General features: G+C 40.8%; 1 protein-coding gene across 1 annotated transcript; it reads left to right on the top strand.

Annotated features, from left to right (window-relative positions):
- Positions 1-7: 7 nt before the first annotated feature.
- Positions 8-19,129, top strand: LOC124135978 (myosin-IIIa-like). Its single transcript, XM_048381578.1, has 21 exons — positions 8-49; positions 306-413; positions 1,447-1,566; positions 2,093-2,207; positions 2,726-2,873; positions 6,422-6,518; positions 6,983-7,097; positions 7,568-7,645; positions 8,419-8,560; positions 9,373-9,601; positions 10,185-10,346; positions 11,326-11,468; positions 12,125-12,238; positions 13,014-13,086; positions 13,514-13,569; positions 14,798-14,947; positions 16,046-16,160; positions 16,277-16,375; positions 17,280-17,722; positions 18,216-18,420; positions 19,082-19,129. Exons 1-21 carry the CDS (start codon positions 8-10, stop codon positions 19,127-19,129), a joined length of 2,802 nt encoding a protein of 933 aa, XP_048237535.1.
- Positions 19,130-19,755: the final 626 nt, after the last annotated feature.

The following is a 19,755-nucleotide window of genomic DNA, read 5'->3' as shown; positions in this document are numbered from 1 at the left end:
TCGAAACATGATAACATTCCCCTATCAACCAAAGTGCTTGAAAACACAGGTGATACACGCATGGACTTACGGACGTTTCTGACTTGTTTCAACAAATGTATGTCACTGTGAACTAATTAACCATAACAAACAACTTGACATATTCTCACATCTTCACTCCGCCTCTCACATCAACCATTAAAAAGCATATTCATGACTAACACGTAACTCAAGTAACTCAATACTTGGTGCCATGCCGCTATTCGTGGTACCCCCTTAACGTCTTTGATATATCTCAGCATCACTCACTCACTCTGTGGTTTCAGCACCACGACCAGTACGCCTGGCAGACGCTGAAACATGACCAGCATCCCCATGTATTCCACGTGGCAGCCGCCGTTTTCTGCAGACTGAAGGAGTCACACACCAACCAGGTCGGTTTCTTACTGTAGCAGCGTCAAACGACTCTTGCTCAAATATTAGTTGATGAAGGTTACAACATTCAAAGCATCAGTAAAGCTTTTAAAACGTTTTATTGCATACACCTGCAGCACATTTCCCACGTGACGCATCGGCGAAAAAAATATATCCGATGCAATTCCCTATTTTGACTTTAATCATAATAAATTATGTAACCGTGTTTCTTCATGTAAATAATTGACTTACCTCTGCATGTGTTTGTAACGGTGCACCGCTGGGACAGGAAACGCTCACCCTTTCGCGAACACCAGTTATCTTCTCTATTTGATTGTGATTCATAAACACATGTTGGTGATATAGTCGGAAGCAGACAATGGTTTCTGCTTTCAGCCGAGAAATATTACGATCATGGAGATGGTCATCTTTCCGAGGCAAGAGAGTTAACTAACTTTAAAAGTCCAGTTTCCACCCTTGCCGTACAGTGGCTATTACGAGTTATGTCCCTTCTGTGCCTCTCCTATGAACTAATCAGATTCTACCTCTCGTATCACTTGCATTTGCTTAATACTAAATGGCGGCGCCCAGTCAAGACGATCTGATCGATAATCAAGATCCTATATTGTGATAAAATGGGTCTTACATCGCGAAGTGCATCAAATCACGTGAGCACGTCCACATGACCAAAGAGGTTAACCCCGTCAGCAAGCTGACAAGGTAAGGATGTCATCTGTGGGATGACCCCATGCCCTGCTACATACTACCCCGTCAACAGAAGGCCCGTCCCGGGCCGCATAGTAGGGTACTGAGGCTTACTTTGTTCAAATTTAATATGAACGTGCTCAGCCCCACGTTGGGCGCCAATGTAGCGGCCATAAAATTTCCGAGTCCCGTGATGGGATACGAACCACTGACCTTCTGATCCGAGGTCGGACGCCTTGTTCACATGACCAAAGAGGTTAACCCCGTCAGCAAGCTGACAAGGTAAGGATGTCACAAATTGATTCACATTTACTCTATATTTACATTCTACCTGATGTGTGCCTTCAGATTGTGTTGGTGTCTGGCGAGTCTGGGTCAGGCAAGACAGAGAACACCAAATACATGGTGAAACATTTGATGCAGATAAGTGGCCACTCCCAAAATGGTTTACATGAAAGAATATTGGAGGTGAGTGTAATTGTGGTTACATGTGTCCCTTTCTAGCAAAATTGACAGAATAATAATTAAACATATCTTGTTGGTTATAGTAAAAACACCAGCGGCAGTATTTGTTTAAGGTTGGTTGGTTTGTTGTTTAACGCCGCACTCAGCAATATTCCAGCTATATGACGGCGGTCTGTAAATAATCGAGTCTGGACCAGACAATCAAGTGATTGATATCATGAGCATCGATCCGCGCAATTGGGATCGATGACATGCATCACCCAAGTCATCGAGCCTGACCACCCGATCCCGTTAGTCGCCTTTTACGACAAGCATAGCCACCTTTTACGGCAAGCATGGGTTGCTGAAGACCTATTCTACCAGGGAATCTTCACGGGTCATTTGTTTAAGGAACAAGACATGCATTGGCTTTGACATAGTTTTTAGTTATATCCAACCGCACTTCATATATTTACGATCAGAAATAGCTTTTGCAAAACTGTGAAACATATTTTTACTTGTTTTGAAGTTTTATTTATTTTATCCTAAGGTCAGCCCTCTACTGACGGCATTCGGCAATGCAAAAACAACCCTCAACGACAACTCAAGTAGATTCGCCAAATATATTCAGTTTAACGTCTCCGAGGATGGCGGTATTCAAGGAGGTACATAACATCACCACACCTTGGATTGATGAACAAATGATTAGGAATTGAAACAGTGAATTTGTATATTAAAGCCGCTTTGAACAGTTATATTACTCACCAGCATTTGTATCGTGCTGACAAACCCAATAAAATTACTATCTGGGATTCGAACCCTCGATTTCGGGCACGAATGAGGGACTCAACTCTTAGTGAGCGGCAGGTCGGGTTGAGTGAGTGAGTGAGTGGCAGGTCGGGTTGTGTGAGTGAGTGAGTGAGCGGCAGGTCGGGTTGTGTGAGTGAGTGAGTGGCAGGTCGGGTTGAGTGAGTGAGTGAGTGGCAGGTCGGGTTGTGTGAGTGAGTGAGTGGCAGGTCGGGTTGAGTGAGTGAGTGAGTGAGTGAGTGAGTGCAACATCACGGCAGAGCACCCAAGGAATGGGCATCACCATTGAACCTTTGTGTGAAATCGTCCCTACCTTCGTAAAAACGAGGCGAGTTATTACTCTAATATTCTGATATTATTTTTTCCCTTACCGCAGCCACCATCAAGGACTACATGTTGGAGAAGACGCGCGTGGTTCACCAGGCACAGGGAGAGGGCAACTTCCACATCTTCTACAGCTTCCTTGCTGGAATGGCTGATGATGAGAGGACAGCCTGGTCGATGAGGGAAGATGCTACTTTCAGGTACAATGACACTAAACTGACACACTTTACTGCGAGATAGCTGATGATTCATTATAGTCATGATGATATGGATTTAGTGGCTGAATATTTTTACATCGATTTCAACTTCTGTTTCTTTCAATACGACGTTTCGGTACAAATGCGGGTAAGTTTACCAACCACGTTATAAAAACTGGGTAGGACATGATCAAATTGTGCAGTCAGACAAACAGGCAAGCAGGCAGAACCAGATGGAATTACTTAAAAAAAAACCTTTGAAAGCTTAATGAAGCCCACGAGGTCCAACATGATCCCAATTTAACGTTAAATAATATAAAAAGGTGGAATTTTAACATAACTCTATACACTCATATTTTAGAAATAAACAACTGGGATTTGTTTATCGTACAATAAAACACTGCAGGTAGAATAAACCATAAGGCGAGTAGCCCCGATTGGTTTATTATCCCTACAGTGTTTTACTGTACGATAAACAACGACCACGAGTAGTTTATTATATATATATATATATATATATATATATATATATATATATATATATATATATATATATATCAACATTATGTACATGTTGATAAAATGTACAAGCTTTAAAAAATATTCTACCCAAATTTTGATAATGATGAATAAAATCCAACCTCGGAAATGTCGGACAGGTCCATTTTAAGATCCGGTGGGCTAAGTTTGTTATTTCCCGCATATTTTCACAATGCTCACGTCGATTATCTGTACCTTTTCTCCATTACCATATCTCTCCAACTTCTGATGCGATTGTTCAGCCACTGCGTAGCCCAGCTACAAACATGTATATGGGGAAAACTTACCAGACACCTCTTTATAAATATAGTCGTCTAGTATATGAGGTCATCAAGTTGCCAGCGCATATTCGAATCTCAAGAAATGACGTCATGATGGAACAATGCTTTATGGATACATAAACCACGCTTCCTTCTTCAATGTTCTTTGCGAACTGTCGCGAAGCTATCTTATATACAGGTCTTTAGGGTAGAACTCATCACGCCTCTGCAAGTCTTTCAACTCTGAGGCAGTGTCCTGAAGAGGCTTCAAGATCTAAGAGGCTTAACTCTTCATTTGTTCGTTTGTATGGTCATGCCTTAACACCAGCGTGTGGTAGTCTCACATCATGCCACCACTGCTGCTTGGAAATTCAAGGGCTATAACTCTTTCATCCTTGTGCGATTCATGTTAATGTTAAAGTCAGTCCAACTGATCAGTGGTGGGTGAGTGGAGTTGTATGCCGCTGTTTGGCAATATGTCTGCCATATCAGGTTGGGGGATTGGACACCACATGGTACCCATTTGGCCATTGAACGCTGGTCATCGGCGGGACCAGCCAACTGGGCCCTCCTCCGTCCCGCTTGGTGATAGGCTTAATGCGTGAGTGAGTGAGTATGGTTTAACGCCGCTTTTAGCAGTATTCAAGCAATATCACGGCGGGGGACACCAGAAATGGGCTTCACACATTGTACCCATGTCGGGAATCGAACCCGGATCTTCGGCGTGACGAGCGAACGCTTTAACCACTAGGCCCGATAAGCTAAATGATCGAACACTACGGTGTTTGTTAATATGACAAGGTCATTTAAGTTTATATCGAGTTATGCTTAGTAAAGGACAGGGATAATTAAGTTCATATTGAGTTATGCTTGGTTCGTGAAGTGCGCGCTGGTTTCAAACTGAACCGTCAAAAGAAAGTACATGTATAAACTTGAAAATTGGATTTGACCAAACAAATACAAACGTCATCAAAACGTTGGGGGGAAAAACGTTCCAAAACACAACTATGATACCCGTTTCAACTACATAACCATCGAATAACCATTTCTTGTTACTTTCATTTTTAGCCACAATCAAACATGGATGCATAATTTGTTTTGTCCAGCAGTTTATGTGACGATTTTTCCAGTGCATTGGTAATACAACAGTAATGACGTCATCATGGATGCCATAATGGCAAGGATATGGCGTCCCTAATGTCATTGCCATAACTATCTCTTTAAGATCTATGTCATGTCATAGACAAGTATAAATTGTGTATGAACGATGGATTGTAAAACAAGAAACAAGAAATAGTTATTATAATATGTCGACTAGGACATCAAGACATCATTGATAGAAGCACTGACATTGGTGTAAATAATTGTTTTTATATTTGCCAAATGATATTACCACTATGGCACTGGTATGACATCATGATTTGCATTGATAGAAGCACTGACATTGGTGTAAATAATTGTTATTATATAAGCCAAATGATATTACCACTATGGCACTGGTATGACATCCTGATTTGCATTGATAGAAGCACTGACATTGGTGTAAATAATTGTTTTTATATAAGCCAAATGATATTGCCACTATGGCACTGGTATGACATCCTGATTTGCATTGATAGAAGCACTAACATTGGTGTAAATAATTGTTTTTATATTAGCCAAATGATATTACCACTATGGCACTGGTATGACATCAAGACATCATTGATAGAAGCACTGACATTGGTGTAAATAATTGTTTTTATATTAGCCAGATGATATTACCACTATGGCACTGGTATGACATCCTGATTTGCATTGATAGAAGCACTAACATTGGTGTAAATAATTGTTTTTATATTAGCCAAATGATATTACCACTATGGCACTGGTATGACATCAAGACATCATTGATAGAAGCACTGACATTGGTGTAAATAATTGTTTTTATATTAGCCAAATGATATTACCACTATGGCACTGGTATGACATCATGATTTGCATTGATAGAAGCACTGACATTGGTGTAAATAATTGTTATTATATAAGCCAAATGATATTACCACTATGGCACTGGTATGACATCCTGATTTGCATTGATAGAAGCACTAACATTGGTGTAAATAATTGTTTTTATATTAGCCAAATGATATTACCTCTATGGCACTGGTATGACATCATGATTTGCATTGATAGAAGCACTGACATTGGTGTAAATAATTGTTTTTATATAAGCCAAATGATATTACCACTATGGCACTGGTATGACATCAAGACATCATTGATAGAAGCACTAACATTGGTGTAAATAATTGTTTTTATATTAGCCAAATGATATTACCACTATGGCACTGGTATGACATCATGATTTGCATTGATAGAAGCACTGACATTGGTGTAAATAATTGTTTTTATATTAGCCAAATGATATTACCACTATGGCACTGGTATGACATCAAGACATCATTGATAGAAGCACTGACATTGGTGTAAATAATTGTTTTTATATTAGCCAAATGATATTACCACTATGGCACTGGTATGACATCATGATTTGCATTGATAGAAGCACTGACATTGGTGTAAATAATTGTTTTTATATTAGCCAAATGATATTACCACTATGGCACTAGATGACATCATTCTATTTTAGTAGCATTGTGCTCGGTAGTTTCTCAGAGAAACATGTGCATGTCAACATCCGAGAAACTCATTTGCCATTGTAGCAAACTTCTCTGTGTAACTATCCTGTCATATTCGTTCTTCTCTCAGAATCGCTGACGTCAGTCGTAGGAACTCTAAGATCAACGACGCCAAGACGTACAAAGAATGCATGCGGATCATGGAGAATGTCGGGCTCACAGGAGAGGTAACTGCTAGAAACGATAGGTTGAGAACGGAATAGTTCTCTGAAAATGTACCTCTGTAGATTCAAAACTGAAAGAGAGATATTGCAGAAAGAGGCCTACCATAAACGCCTGAATGATGTGGTCATTGTTTGTGTACTGTATGTCCAAACAGTCTCCGGCCACGCCCTCATTCCGATAGATCTCTTGCTCTCGCCTGAATTCGCAACGTCCATAAGATATCAATGGAGGCAGGAGGATGTCGAAAAGAGAAATCAGACAAAAATGGCTTTTTTTAAAGAAATGGTTTCTTAATGCAATAGCACATAATCATTTTTGAAATCATGTCTTTGGGGTCCTATTTACATAACCCATGATTTGTCTTCTACAATTCACAGTCATCATGAAGAAGTTATATCATTGATATTTGCCATCCGTGATACAAGCGTGTTTAGCATTATATTGTATCTACTTTCCTGTATCCTAGGAGAGGGAAAACGTGAAAGTGCTACTGGCTGCAATCCTTCACTTAACTAATATAGAATTCCTTGAAGATGAGGATAAAGCCACCTATGTAGAAGAGGAACATCATCTTGGTATAGGTAGGTGTACAGTTTATTCTAGTACAGATCATGATAGACAACAGTTGGTGATGTCTTGATGTCCTAATCGACATAATATAATAACTATTTCTTGTTTCTTGTTTTACTATACATCGTCCCCCAAGTTTAAAAATGATGCATAACCATTTGGAGTATCCAATGATTTGGAACTTAATTTAAAACAAAAATATATGTGGAATAAATGTCTGAATAGCAATTGACACAAAATGAGAAAATTCTAGTTTGATTATGGAAACTGTTTATGTTTTTTTTAATGTCAAACAGATTATAAAAGTTCTCTGTCTGACTGAGAATAGGTGGACTTTAATTCAAATATGCCCACATTTTGTTTGTGAAATGTCATACTAAAATTATGTTCGTCAAACCATGCATCGCCACTTTATGAAATTCATTTAAGTAAAACATCGTGTGTGGTTGATTGGTATTAATTTACACATTTGTACTTCCAGTGTGCAGTCTCTTGGACACCAACTCTGAAGATGTTGCCAAAGCCCTTGTTACCAAGAAAATATGCATACCAGGAGAAGGTACCAATGAATGATGGAATTGAATGCTTTTGAATCTCAGTATTGCTTGAAATAGGGGGACGGTCGGGTAGCCTAGTGGTTAAAGCGTTCGATCGTCACGCCGAAGACCCGGGTTTGAATCCCGACATGGGTACAATGTGTGAAGCCCATTTCTGGTGTCCCCCGCCGTAATATTGCTGGAATATTGCTAAAAGCGGCGGAAAAACAAACTCACTCACTCACTCACTTGAAATAGAATGCCCTGCGTATGAAACAGTAAATAGCACATGTTAATTTGTTTGTTTGTTGCTTAACGCCGCACTGAGAAAAATTCCAGCTATATGATGGCGGTCTATAAATAATCGAGTCTGTACCAGACAATCAAGTGATTATATCGTGAGCATCTATCCACGCAGTTGGGATACGATGACATGCATCAGCAAAGTCAGCGAGTCTGACCACCCGATCACGTTTGTCGCTCCTTACGACAAGCATGAGTTACTGAAGACCTATTCTAACCCGGATCTTCACTGATTTATTTCTTAAAAACGATATTGACTTTCTCTATTTTAGTCAGTATTATTAGAATCCGGGTTAGAATATGTCTTCAGTCACCCATGATTGTCGTACAAGGCGACTAACAATTATTAACAGACCGTCGTCATATAGCTGGAATATTACAAAGTGCGGAGTTTAACAAAAAACAAATCTAATAAAGAAAACATCAGGGCTTATATGAAGAGTTGAAACACTGCAGACCTGACTTTCTGTTGTCGACGTTGGTGTTGCTGCAGGTGACGGAGGTGATATCGAGACATTGAGGACAAAGCGTGACGCTGAAGGAACTCGAGACTCCCTGGCCAAGACTCTGTATGAGCGACTGTTTGGATGGATCATTCGCAAGATCAACCAGTCCCTCCACGCCAGCTATAGCACGTAAAATATATATACTTAATATTCCTTACGTTGTATGCATGCCAATCTTGATCAACCAGTGACCATGTCAATACTGTTACAGTACATGTAAAGACTGCCTCCGTGGAAGAGCGTCCGCCCGGAGCGCGGAAGATCGGGGGTTAATCTCCCCCGCGTGATGCCAAAAGACGTTAAAAGATGGTACTTGTTGTTACCCTGTCTGGCGCTCGGGGCTAAAACAAGGACTGGTCGGCTCGGAGTCAGTGTACTGTGTCTGGGTGGGGTATTCGTGTCAATCTGTGGCATTGTATCTCAGTGGGCTAGCACTATAAAATCGGCATTAGTCTGGACTAGTACAAACACACACACGCGCGCGCACACACACACACACACATGCACGTCCATATATAATCTTGAACGCGACGTTAAACTCCATTTCATCTCAACTCACCAAGTACGTGTAACTCTCCTCTACAGTAGTAAAATATTAATGTATTGAAAGCAAGGCGTTTATAATATTCGCATTCAGTTTTTGCATTAGAACTATGTATAAGACATATTATGTTGCTTATATCGATGTTAAGATTTCGTTCATCAATAAATGTTATCAGTGTACATCAGTTACAATAAAAGAACAGTTTCTAATTACCCACAAATGAGTCCGAAAAGTGTGCAGCCTTTAACGACCAACGATATACATGTCAAGGATAGGTAATGTATTTATCATCAAGGTATTTGTATTTGCCTCTGAAGAAGCAAGATGTTATCTGCATCTTCAATGACGACTGGATACTGTTTCGATGAGTGACAGATCAACTATTCTGTATCTTCAGTGACAACAGGGCAGGGAGCATTGGTATCCTGGACATTTGTGGCTTCGAGTGTCTGAAGGAGAACAGCTTTGAACAGATGTGTATCAATCTCGTCAATGAGAAGATGCAGGGCTTCATGAATGAGCAGATCTTCAGGCGAGAGCAAGAGATCTATCGGAATGAGGGCGTGGCCGGAGACTGTTTGGACATACCGTACACAAACAATGACCACATCATTCAGGCGTTTATGGTAGGCCTCTTTCTGCAATATCTCTCTTCCAGTTTTGAATCCACAGTTTCACATTTTCAGAAAACTATTCCGGATAACACATTTTCAGATAAACGTATCCTGGGTATGGATGAATGTCTCCTTGGAGATACATTGACGTCCACACAATAATCGTCCAATGATTCCAAGTTTAGAAGGTTTGACTGGGTGTCACCACTGTGTATTGTCCACTGATGCCATAAATCGTAGCTTTAGGGCCACATACAGGAATACCAATTTAGGAATTTGACTGCAGTCCAACCCGAATAAGAAGCCCCAGTTTCAAAAACAATACATTTGTACAATCATAGCATTGAGAAAATGGCATAAATTATTCACCGTTGCATCCGTTGTATATCATGATAGTCGTCTCCTTCAAATAATTACGAAATAACTGCCAATCTAAGAAATAGTGTTTTGTGTCGGGTTTCAATACAACAAACGGGCAATACAGGGGCAGATAACGCAGATTGGTCACCACTTGATTTTCTCTGACTATCAAGCAGTATACGTTCTTACCATACTGCCTTATGGTACATATTCATGTCCACCTTATGGTTTACAGGAGAAAGGGATACTGCATCTGATTGATGAGGACACGCAATTGAAGCAGGCTACAGACGAAACGCTGCTCCTCAAACTGACGCAGAAATTTAAAGGAAGCACTGTTTTCAGAAAACCTCCTGGAAACGATCTCACGTTCATCATCAAGCATTTTGCAAGAGAGGTAGAATTTGTTTCTTGGCTTAAGAGACGTCTGTTTATCATTGTGCCTCCCTTCATGTATGTCTCAATGTCTGTATTGGCATTGATATTGTACATTGGTGCCTCTAGTCCTGGCGTCAGAACCTCATGGGGTACCATTACTATGTACAGAGCGTGGTACCAATTCATATGGTTCAACCAAATGGAAGCAATGATTTCAAGTATATACGAGTAATTGGACATGTAAACATGGCACCATCTTTCATATGTTTTGCTCTGAAAAAGTATATTTCCAAATTTGACGCATCGCCAAAAATGTTGTCCAATGTAATTACCGTATTCGACAAAATAAGCGCTCTTAAAATTAGAAATAGGGGGCTCTTATAAGATTATTATTTTGGTGAAAAACAAAAGAGTTGAGAGGATCGTAAATTTCGTGGTATATGCTGACAGCCTGAAATGTTTATATACGACAGATATATTTTTACAGAATTTAATTTCCCCTGATTAAGGATGCATATAACACACGTATTATACACGAATAAATAAGTCTTGATCAATCTGAAGGGGTGCTAATTGGGATTGTTAACTAACCAATATATTAACAAATATCGCCGTGGGCGTTTATTAACGCGGGGTGCTTATTACGTCGAATACGGTAGTTGTCAACTGAACAATTGCCCTGATTTTGTATGACTGTGTGTGTGTGTGACGGGTGCCACCGATGGAGCAGGTTACGCTTATCTTTTCGCGAACACCTTGCATCATCACCATTTGATAGGGATTCATAAACACATGCTCATGATATGGTCGGAATTGTACAATCGGCTCTGCTTTTGGCCGAAATTTCTTATGAATATGGAAATTTACAGTTGCAATAGTTATGAACAGGCCATTTGATATTGGGGAGTTGGGGTGGTGAAGTGAGGTGCTGCGATTTGAGAATAAGTATTGTTCCTTCACTATGGGCTTACATATATGCATGTGATTACAATGGCCAGGTGAGCTATGGCGTGAGGGGTTTTCTGGAGAAGAACCGAGACGCCCTGAGTCAGGAGATGGTTGACTGTATGGCGAACAGTTCCAATGACATGGTGTCGGATCTCTTCAGGGTGAAGAAAGGAGACACAGGAACCATATCAGAGTATGTGTGTCATCTTAAACTCCGGTGTCCATGGAATTACTGACATTATGTCATTATGGTAATCCTTGATTGCGAGATCGATATGCATAAATATATCTGGGTTTACATTCAAACAACAAGAACAAAGTGGGTAGAATTGACGAATCAATTATGCTAGGCCTGCCAATATGCCTGGGTCTTGGTCTCATATAACCTCAGACCTTACCCTTGGGGATTCGGGTAAGTAGATAGTCATATAGCTGGAATTTTGCTGAGTGCGGCGGTAAACAAGAAACAAGCAAACAAATTAAACTTGTACGGATGTCAGATAAATCCTTTGTCGAACATCGTATTGTATATATGTTATTAGGGCTATGGAATTGTATACAAGTTATTATGGCTATGTTACTGTATACAGATTATTATGGCAATGTTATTGTAAACACGTTATTAGGGCTATGTTATTGTGTACAAGTTATAAGGGCTATGTTATTGAATACATGTTATTAAAGCTATGTTATTGAATACATGTTATTAGGGCTATGTTATTTTATAAATGTTATTATGGCTATGTTATTGTATACATGTTATTAGGGATATGTTATTGTGTACATGTTTTTAGGGCTATGATATTGTATACAGGTTAACGTTATTATTGCTATGTTATTGTTTTTAAGCTCGCAGTACAACTTCCGGACAACAGGTCGGCCAAAGATGAGGAAACCGACACAGCACAGAGAAAGTTTCACTCGCAGTGTCGTCAGGGAGCTCAGAAGAACTCACACCCAAAGGTAATTATAATAATAAGGCTATTTGTATAGCGCAAAATCCACATCACCGAGGGACATGCTCACTGCGCAAATTCAGCATATGTACATATATAACAGAGAGGGGATAGTAGGATAATAAAAACATAGCGTTCCAAAAGGTACGTGTTGAATCCAGACGTAAACGCAGTGATACTAGGTGCACTTTGGGGCTGAAGGGAAGGGAGTTCCATAGAGAGGCACCAGCATGAGAGAAGGATCAAGCACCGAGGGACTTTAATCTGTATTTTGGTACAGACGGGAGAAGTTGGTCTTTGGATCAGAGATTTCTGGTAGATCTGTATTGGAGAAACATTTCTTGAAGATAGACAGGGCCAGTGTTATGAAGAGACCGGCAGACAAGAGAGAGGATTTTAAAATCAATCCCCTCGCGGATTCGCAGCCAGTGTAATGACGGGGGAGATATGTGACCGAATGTAGTGAAATGAATGCCACAACACAAACACCTACATGTATATAGGCCCCAGTCCTTCGTAAATACCACATCTATCGTTGACCTTGGGGAAGTATTACTAACAGTTTTCGTTCTATCATACGTTTGTATTAAGTTCAGATGTATGCCTTTTACCCAACATATAAGGCCAATCAGGATTCAATTGGCATAGCGCCTTGCATATATATCCTTAAATTATGGTTAGCTTGCACCTGACTATACAAGCAAACAAGTTGTAGTCTAATGAATGATGCAAGGACTTTATGTTTGTGAATATGACTTTCTGAGTTTGGTTTTCATTTTAAGATTCGGGAAACTAATGGTTGGTGACGAGCGTTACCGACACCAGGACACGCGCACTGTTATTGGATATGTGAAGGTATTACTCTAACTTTCCTGATAGTGGATACTGGTTATATAGAGAATACATAGTCTTAGTTGACAAACTTAGAATCATAATCAGAGCGAAGCCGGAATTCGAACCAGTGATCATGATCACAGGTTCCTGGCACGCCTAAGGGACGCTACTCCGCAAAGCGAATTGTGGCGCCTTAGACATCTGGCCCACCCTTGGATCCATAGGACTAACAGTGAGCATACAGTGAACGTGTCATGTTCATAGTGGTGGAACTTTATATGTATTTTAATATGACGCGCATATATTTACTGTACTGATGCTTCTGTCAAAGAATATTAACAATAAAGCTTTTCAGTTGTTCTTTTAAATATTAGAATGCTACATGATCAGATTTGTTTATGTGTGATATTCTAAATTACCGTCTCCATTTATTGTCCACTCTCAACAGAATTCCATGAAGGAGTTGATTGAGCTGATGAAAATATCCCAAACAACATTTGTCAGGTACGTTCAATATAAGACATACAGTGAAACTCCGTTAAGGCCCCGTTTACACAGTGCCGATTATGCCTCCCGTTTGAGCATTCTGTTATTCCGGGACAAGCCTCGGGTTACGGAAAGGGGCGAATGCCGTTTGAGATCAGACAGGGCTACGACACGAAAAGTGAAAAAGTCGGATTACTATCCTCAATGATCTGGAATGTCCAGTCATTGTCTGAACGCAGTCATATACGTCCGTAACAGAGTCCTACGGATCGGGAAAGGTGCAGAGAGGTCGGCCAAGCACTCCCGACAGTATGGTGCGTCCCCATATTTTGTCTAGTCGGATTACAATCGTGACTATGTCATGACAGATTCTGATGTATCGGATCAAAATCGTAACAATGTCCTGTGTTGTCTGGACGGTGTCCTGTGAATCGGGACGCTGTCGTGACGAACGGGCATGAATTGTTCATTGCCGTCTCTTGTCGATTGAGTCCAGATTGCGTCCAGATCTTGCCGAATGCGAATCGTCTTTGTCGGTTCACTGTCCGGTCACTGTCTGATTTCTGACGGATCGCATTCGGTAGAATCGAGACGCTGTCGGGACAGATTCGGTCGTTTTTTACCATGCGGAAGATACAAATCGGATCAGATTCGGATTGAGAACGGGACATTCGGGACGAATTCGGCTGGAAACGGCTGAATCGGGACGCTTCAGGAACAATATCTGATTGTTTGTGAATTTCCCGCCACGAATCGCAGGATCTTGAACTGTCTTTAGGCAATAATTTATCGGGAATGGTCCTATCAAGGACGGCAGTAAAAATCCTGAATGTGTGACTGAGCTCTAAGCCGGAAGGTAGCGTTCCCCTTGAAATCTAACGGATTAACCCATTTCAAGATAACGATGGATACAAAGTAATGATAAAATGCATGTACTTACAATAACGTACGGCAAAACGTAATGTGTGTGTGTTTTTGTGTGTGTTTTTGTGTGTGTGTTTCATTCAAGGTTTGCTCATTCCTAAAACAAGAAGGCTAAAACAAGAAGGCAATCGGTGTGTCATAAATATCTTTTGGGGGCAGTGTTATGCAACCTTTCTAATACTTATATGAAAAACAACATGTATAAATACACAGTTAAATAGGGTATAATAATCAACATGGTCTTAAACAGCGAATGTATGAACCCACACAAAAACGGATTGATAATGATATATATTTTTCTCTTTTCAATACGTCCTTTCAGATGCATCAAACCGAACACGCAACGTGTCCCGGGCGAATTTGAGGAGGCGTCGGTTCTGGAACAGTTAAAATACAATGGTATAGCAGAGGTGGCTCGCATCAGGAAGCAAGGCTGGCCCGTCAGAAGATCCTTTAAAGAACTCGCAGAAAGGTAAAGCATGTTAACAAGACACAAACACAATTATTCATTTTGAAGGCGGCCTGTAAATAATTGACCCTTGACCAGACAAACCAGTGATTAACATCATGAGCATCCATCTACGCAATTGAGATACAATGACATGCACTCGACCACGTCACCGAACCTGACCACCTGAAACATTTACAACCGCCGGAGGTCTTTAAGAACCTAATTCTTAACCGGATGCAACATTCATTATGAGCAGATAGAGAAAATGATACTGTTCTTCGTGTTAAGCTGCAATGTATTTGTTAAAAATCAGTCAGCAATTGATTCAACTATTATTAAGCGGTCTATATAAAATAGAATCTGGCACTATGAACATCGTCCCACAACCTCGAGGTCAAGCCAAGTTACGAACTAAACCATCCGATCTATTTAGTCTCATTTGACTAAAATCTTTGGTTCGAGATCTGGATACGGATATTTTGGCACGCCGTGCGTTGTTCTTGTATCCAAAGGTTCAATGCTTTATTGATTTGATTTCTAAGATGAAACGCGAATGTTAACCCAAGAATCGGTTCGTACAGACTTAAGTTGTGAATCCGTCAATTACTTCACAAGGTCAATGAGTAATCACAATGCAATGGGTAAAGTATGTGGCAGCAGCAACACGTCCGCACACAAAGGAACAGAACCTTTCACTCGAATGTCTTGTAAGAGGCACATGGTCCATTCGCAAACAGTGTGATCATGAGAAGCTGGCAGTAAGTTGGTGTACCAACGCACTTTTCAAGCCCTTGTCTCTCTCTTATATTGGTACTGTCAGCCTTCTAGAAACTGTCACATCACGAAACTTCTCAAAGGGGTAGCCTGTCCTGTTTATTTACAACCAATGGAGGTAACTCTAACTTACTACCTGCCGAGATTACCACTACAAAAATATCTAGAAACACGAGCACTCGACATTTAATGAGGCTCAGCCATCCGCTGGCAGGACCATTACCACTCCTAAACTTAGAATAATCCCTACTGTCACAGAACAATTTATAAAGTGGATTATTTTGTAAAATATGGTGTATCTCGATTGCGATACAAAAGACACCCATTACCGTATTTGTCTTTCAGATTTTCAACTAAATCTGGAAAAGCCGACAGCGCCATGAGCCCGAAGGCAACATCACAGGCCATATTGAAAGCCGCTCGAATACCCTCCTGTGACTATGCCTGTGGAAGGGACACGGTAAGACATCGAATACATTAAGGGGCTACATCAAGTCGATCTGTAAACGTGCTGGTTATACATCCTCGAGAATACATATTTAATCATATTTTAATTAATGAAATGATTGTGTCTAGGTGTTCATGAAGACCGATGTTTTGGACAAACTCAAAAAGAGCCTAAAACAGAGAGAAGAAGAAGAGGAACGAAAGTCTCAGGAGGGGTTTACAAAATTGGTAAGAATTAATGTTAAGTCTATTTAACCTCTGAATACTTTAGAGGAGAACCTGCAAATGATTTAGAGTGAGGGGCGGTCCAGGCGTTTAGGCGGTATGTACATAATCGAATCTTGGCCAGACCTACTAGTGGTTGAATTCACACACACTCGGGGACTTTAGCAAGGACGTACATTGTAACCATCCGATTTTCACTTCATTTCATGGTGAGGTGAGGTAAGGCGAGGCGAGGTGAGGTGAGGTGAGGTGAGGTGAGGTGAGGTGAGGTGAAATGGGCTTTAACGTTTCAGTCAAGATTGGCGCCCTTATTTAGCGACGTGAATGTGTGTGTGTGTGTGTGTGTGTGTGTGTGTGTGGTAATGTCGAGTGGCTGACAGAGTATCAACAAGTACTATCTTTTAACGCCTTTGGGTATGATGCTACCGGGGATCGAACCCACGACCTTCCGCTCTCCGGGCAGACACTCTTTCCACTAGACCACGGAGGCGGTCCTCATTTCCCTGTATGGAGTGCTGGGGACATAATCCACACAGGGTTAAAACGTCACAGAACTTGAAATTTTTTAAGTCTAATAAACGATTGTGTATGTGAATATTTATTGTCGATTCACACACTGCTTGGAGCTGTTCATGTTGGTAATGGCAATTGACGTTATTACTGTGATATAGCAGCTATAGATAAATAAGTGAGTGAGTATGGTTTTACGCCTTTTTAGCAATATTCCAGCAATATCAAGGCGGGGAAAACCAGAAATTGGCTTCACACATTGTACTTATGTCGGGAATCGAACCCGGGTCTTCGGCGTGACGAGCGAACACTTAAACCACTAGGCTACCCGACCGCCCCTGTTCATAAATGAAAATTATTGGTAATGATTAACTTGATAAAATATGTCTTTTACCAGATCTCCGATCATTTAAGTCCGTCTTTGTCTACCATTGGGGAGGCTGAAGATCGAAGTGACACCCCTCGGTCTGACAGTACACAGTCCACGTTTGTACTGGTTGGGTCTGAGGCTGGGTCTCCGCCTTCTACCCCCGCGCCCACAACGTGTCCCCAGGGTGGAACCAGCAGACCGACCACACCGAACCATAAAGGTGCTACAGCCCAAGGTGGTACTCAGAGACCCCCACAGTCTGCAGCTGCTTCAGGTAACACACAACAAGGCACCAAGAGGCCTCCAAAACCCGCAGCTTCTTCAAGTACCACCCAACATGGTACTGAGAGACCTTCAACGTCTTCAGCTCGAGACACGAAATCTGAAACTTCAGCCTCGGACGCCAAGCAATTTGGGGCATCTCGGGCTAATGCATCAGCTGGGAAAACAAATGACAAAGACGAAGTGGAGTGAGTTTGCTGTACTAGAACCTATGTTTACTTATTACATGTCTATGGAATACTAGCAGAGACAATGTCACGTTGTCGCCCTTACGAAAACGCAACAATGTCCCTCCTAGGATTCCTTGTTTTCTGGACAATAATCTGGTCATTGACATTGAAATTTCGTTTCGTGGAGGAAACTTAGGTTTTAACATCTGCAAACAAAATCGTGTCGGTTTTGGGAAAGCACCATGGCTCATGTTACAAAATAATCTCTTTTTATACATCTTTCATAGCGTGAACACCCTAAGATGTATTCTGCCACCGATTCACACCATGCCTCAAATGCGAGTGCAGGACTGTGATTATATGGATTTTTGTAAAGGCGCACGAATGTATTCTCACTCTGACAGACAGAATTGTAATTTTATAAATAAATGGAACCACCTGAATCACGAGCTGGCTTAAAGTAAGTCATTGTTAGTCATAACATTTGATATATTTTCTTTCTGTTTTTCAGTTTTTGGGACGTATTTCGGACTGTTGACACGGAAGTAGTTCGAAAGGATGCTTACGACGAGATGACTTTAAAGGTCATCAAATGCACAGTATACATTCTGCTGTTCCTGATCCTTCTTTGCGCATGCGTGGCACAGAGAGTTGGTCTGATGGTCCTGCTCTCCAACATTCCAGCAGCTTCCTCCACAGCAAGCACCACCAGGCAGGCAAGGAGTGGACTTTCACGTTTTAAAAATAAAAGCCTCTTGTTACATTTTCGCTATATATACGAGTATAATTCAGTTTGAAAAGAACCCTTGTTTTCCATACCAAAACGATTACCTTAAAATGGAAACAAACTACTTTTTACTCGTCACACTTCTGAGGCTATTTAGAGAGTGAGTACGTAGGATTTCACACTATCTTAGCAACTTTCTATCTTCATCAAAGGTGGTGGCGGAGAGACAAAAAGGCATCACACATTGTGACCATGTTAGGGTGTTGGGCGTGTCGAGCTAACGCTTCAACCACTGCGTTATTCATCCACTTCAATGGTTAATTAAACGAGTTGCCCGCCCTTGCACACTGAAAAACACGACGGAAAATTACAGCTTGTGTAGACTAAACTTAACAAATATTTTGCATATATATTGTTGTCATGAAACCTTGCCAATAAGTAAGCTTTGAAGATGATTGCGCATAGGCACGTCCTAGCAAACCATTAAATTTAACCATATACCTTCATTTTATGAACGTATTTTTATTCACGTACTAGATGTAAATATAGTTTACCTTATTGAAGTTAAGTTCGTTCGTAAGTTACTTAACCTATTCAACTACAATCACATTCATACCGCTTAACCAAGATCTGAGGACATCCTATTACAGGTCACGTCAGAACGAACTTTCACGGACTTTGACCGACAAATGAAATGACTGACAAGAAATCGACATTAGCCAATCAGTAAGCAGCTTTCTCGAGCTTTACGACACCAGTTTCAAACTGGTGACTACGCTTCGAAACATATTTTGACGTATTCTCGATTAACATTTTTAAAACTGATCAAAGGAACATTCTGGAATGGCTTATAGGTGGCCTAGAGTGTATGGATATAATCATAAAACCCATGACTATCGTTCGGAATGGCCTCTGTGAATATTTCGAGGTTTCATGATTAGAAAACACATTCCGACTGTCACTTTCATGATCTGGTAAGCGACGCTCTGTTTGGTTCGATGAAAGGTCGTTCTGACGTGACCCGTAATGGGATGTCCTCAGATCTTTGTTTAGCGATAGCGAGAACTGAGATCTGATTTTAATGAGCTTGATTCTACAATATACTACAAGGACATTGTCAACATGTTGACGTCTTAATGTCACCCACAGGTCCACATACAGTAAACTACGATTATAACCAACTCTAAGGAACCCCTAATTTAATTCTTCACAACCGAACTTCGTTGTATGCATATATACAGCATATAAACAGCAAATGGACGGGACCGAAAAATAGTTCCATATAAGCGTGTTCGTTATAAATGTGGTTTACTGTACTTGTATT

Source organism: Haliotis rufescens, unplaced genomic scaffold (assembly GCF_023055435.1).
Source record: "Haliotis rufescens isolate VD_foot unplaced genomic scaffold, xgHalRufe1.0.p SCAF_4, whole genome shotgun sequence".
Classification (NCBI taxonomy): domain Eukaryota; kingdom Metazoa; phylum Mollusca; class Gastropoda; order Lepetellida; family Haliotidae; genus Haliotis; species Haliotis rufescens.
The sequence above is the reverse complement of the archived record's forward strand: the minus strand, read 5'-3'. Positions and strand labels throughout refer to the sequence as shown.

What these genes read in the sequence shown, in the direction of transcription:
- LOC124135978 (XM_048381578.1), top strand. Translation starts at nt 8, where the DNA reads ATGATAACATTCCCCTATCAACCAAAGTGCTTGAAAACACAG. An exon ending in CTCCACGCCAGCTATAGCAC is followed by an intron (nt 8,561 to 9,372) that starts GTAAAATATATA and finishes CTGTATCTTCAG; the next exon opens with TGACAACAGGGCAGGGAGCA. An exon ending in AGAAGAACTCACACCCAAAG is followed by an intron (nt 12,239 to 13,013) that starts GTAATTATAATA and finishes TTTCATTTTAAG; the next exon opens with ATTCGGGAAACTAATGGTTG.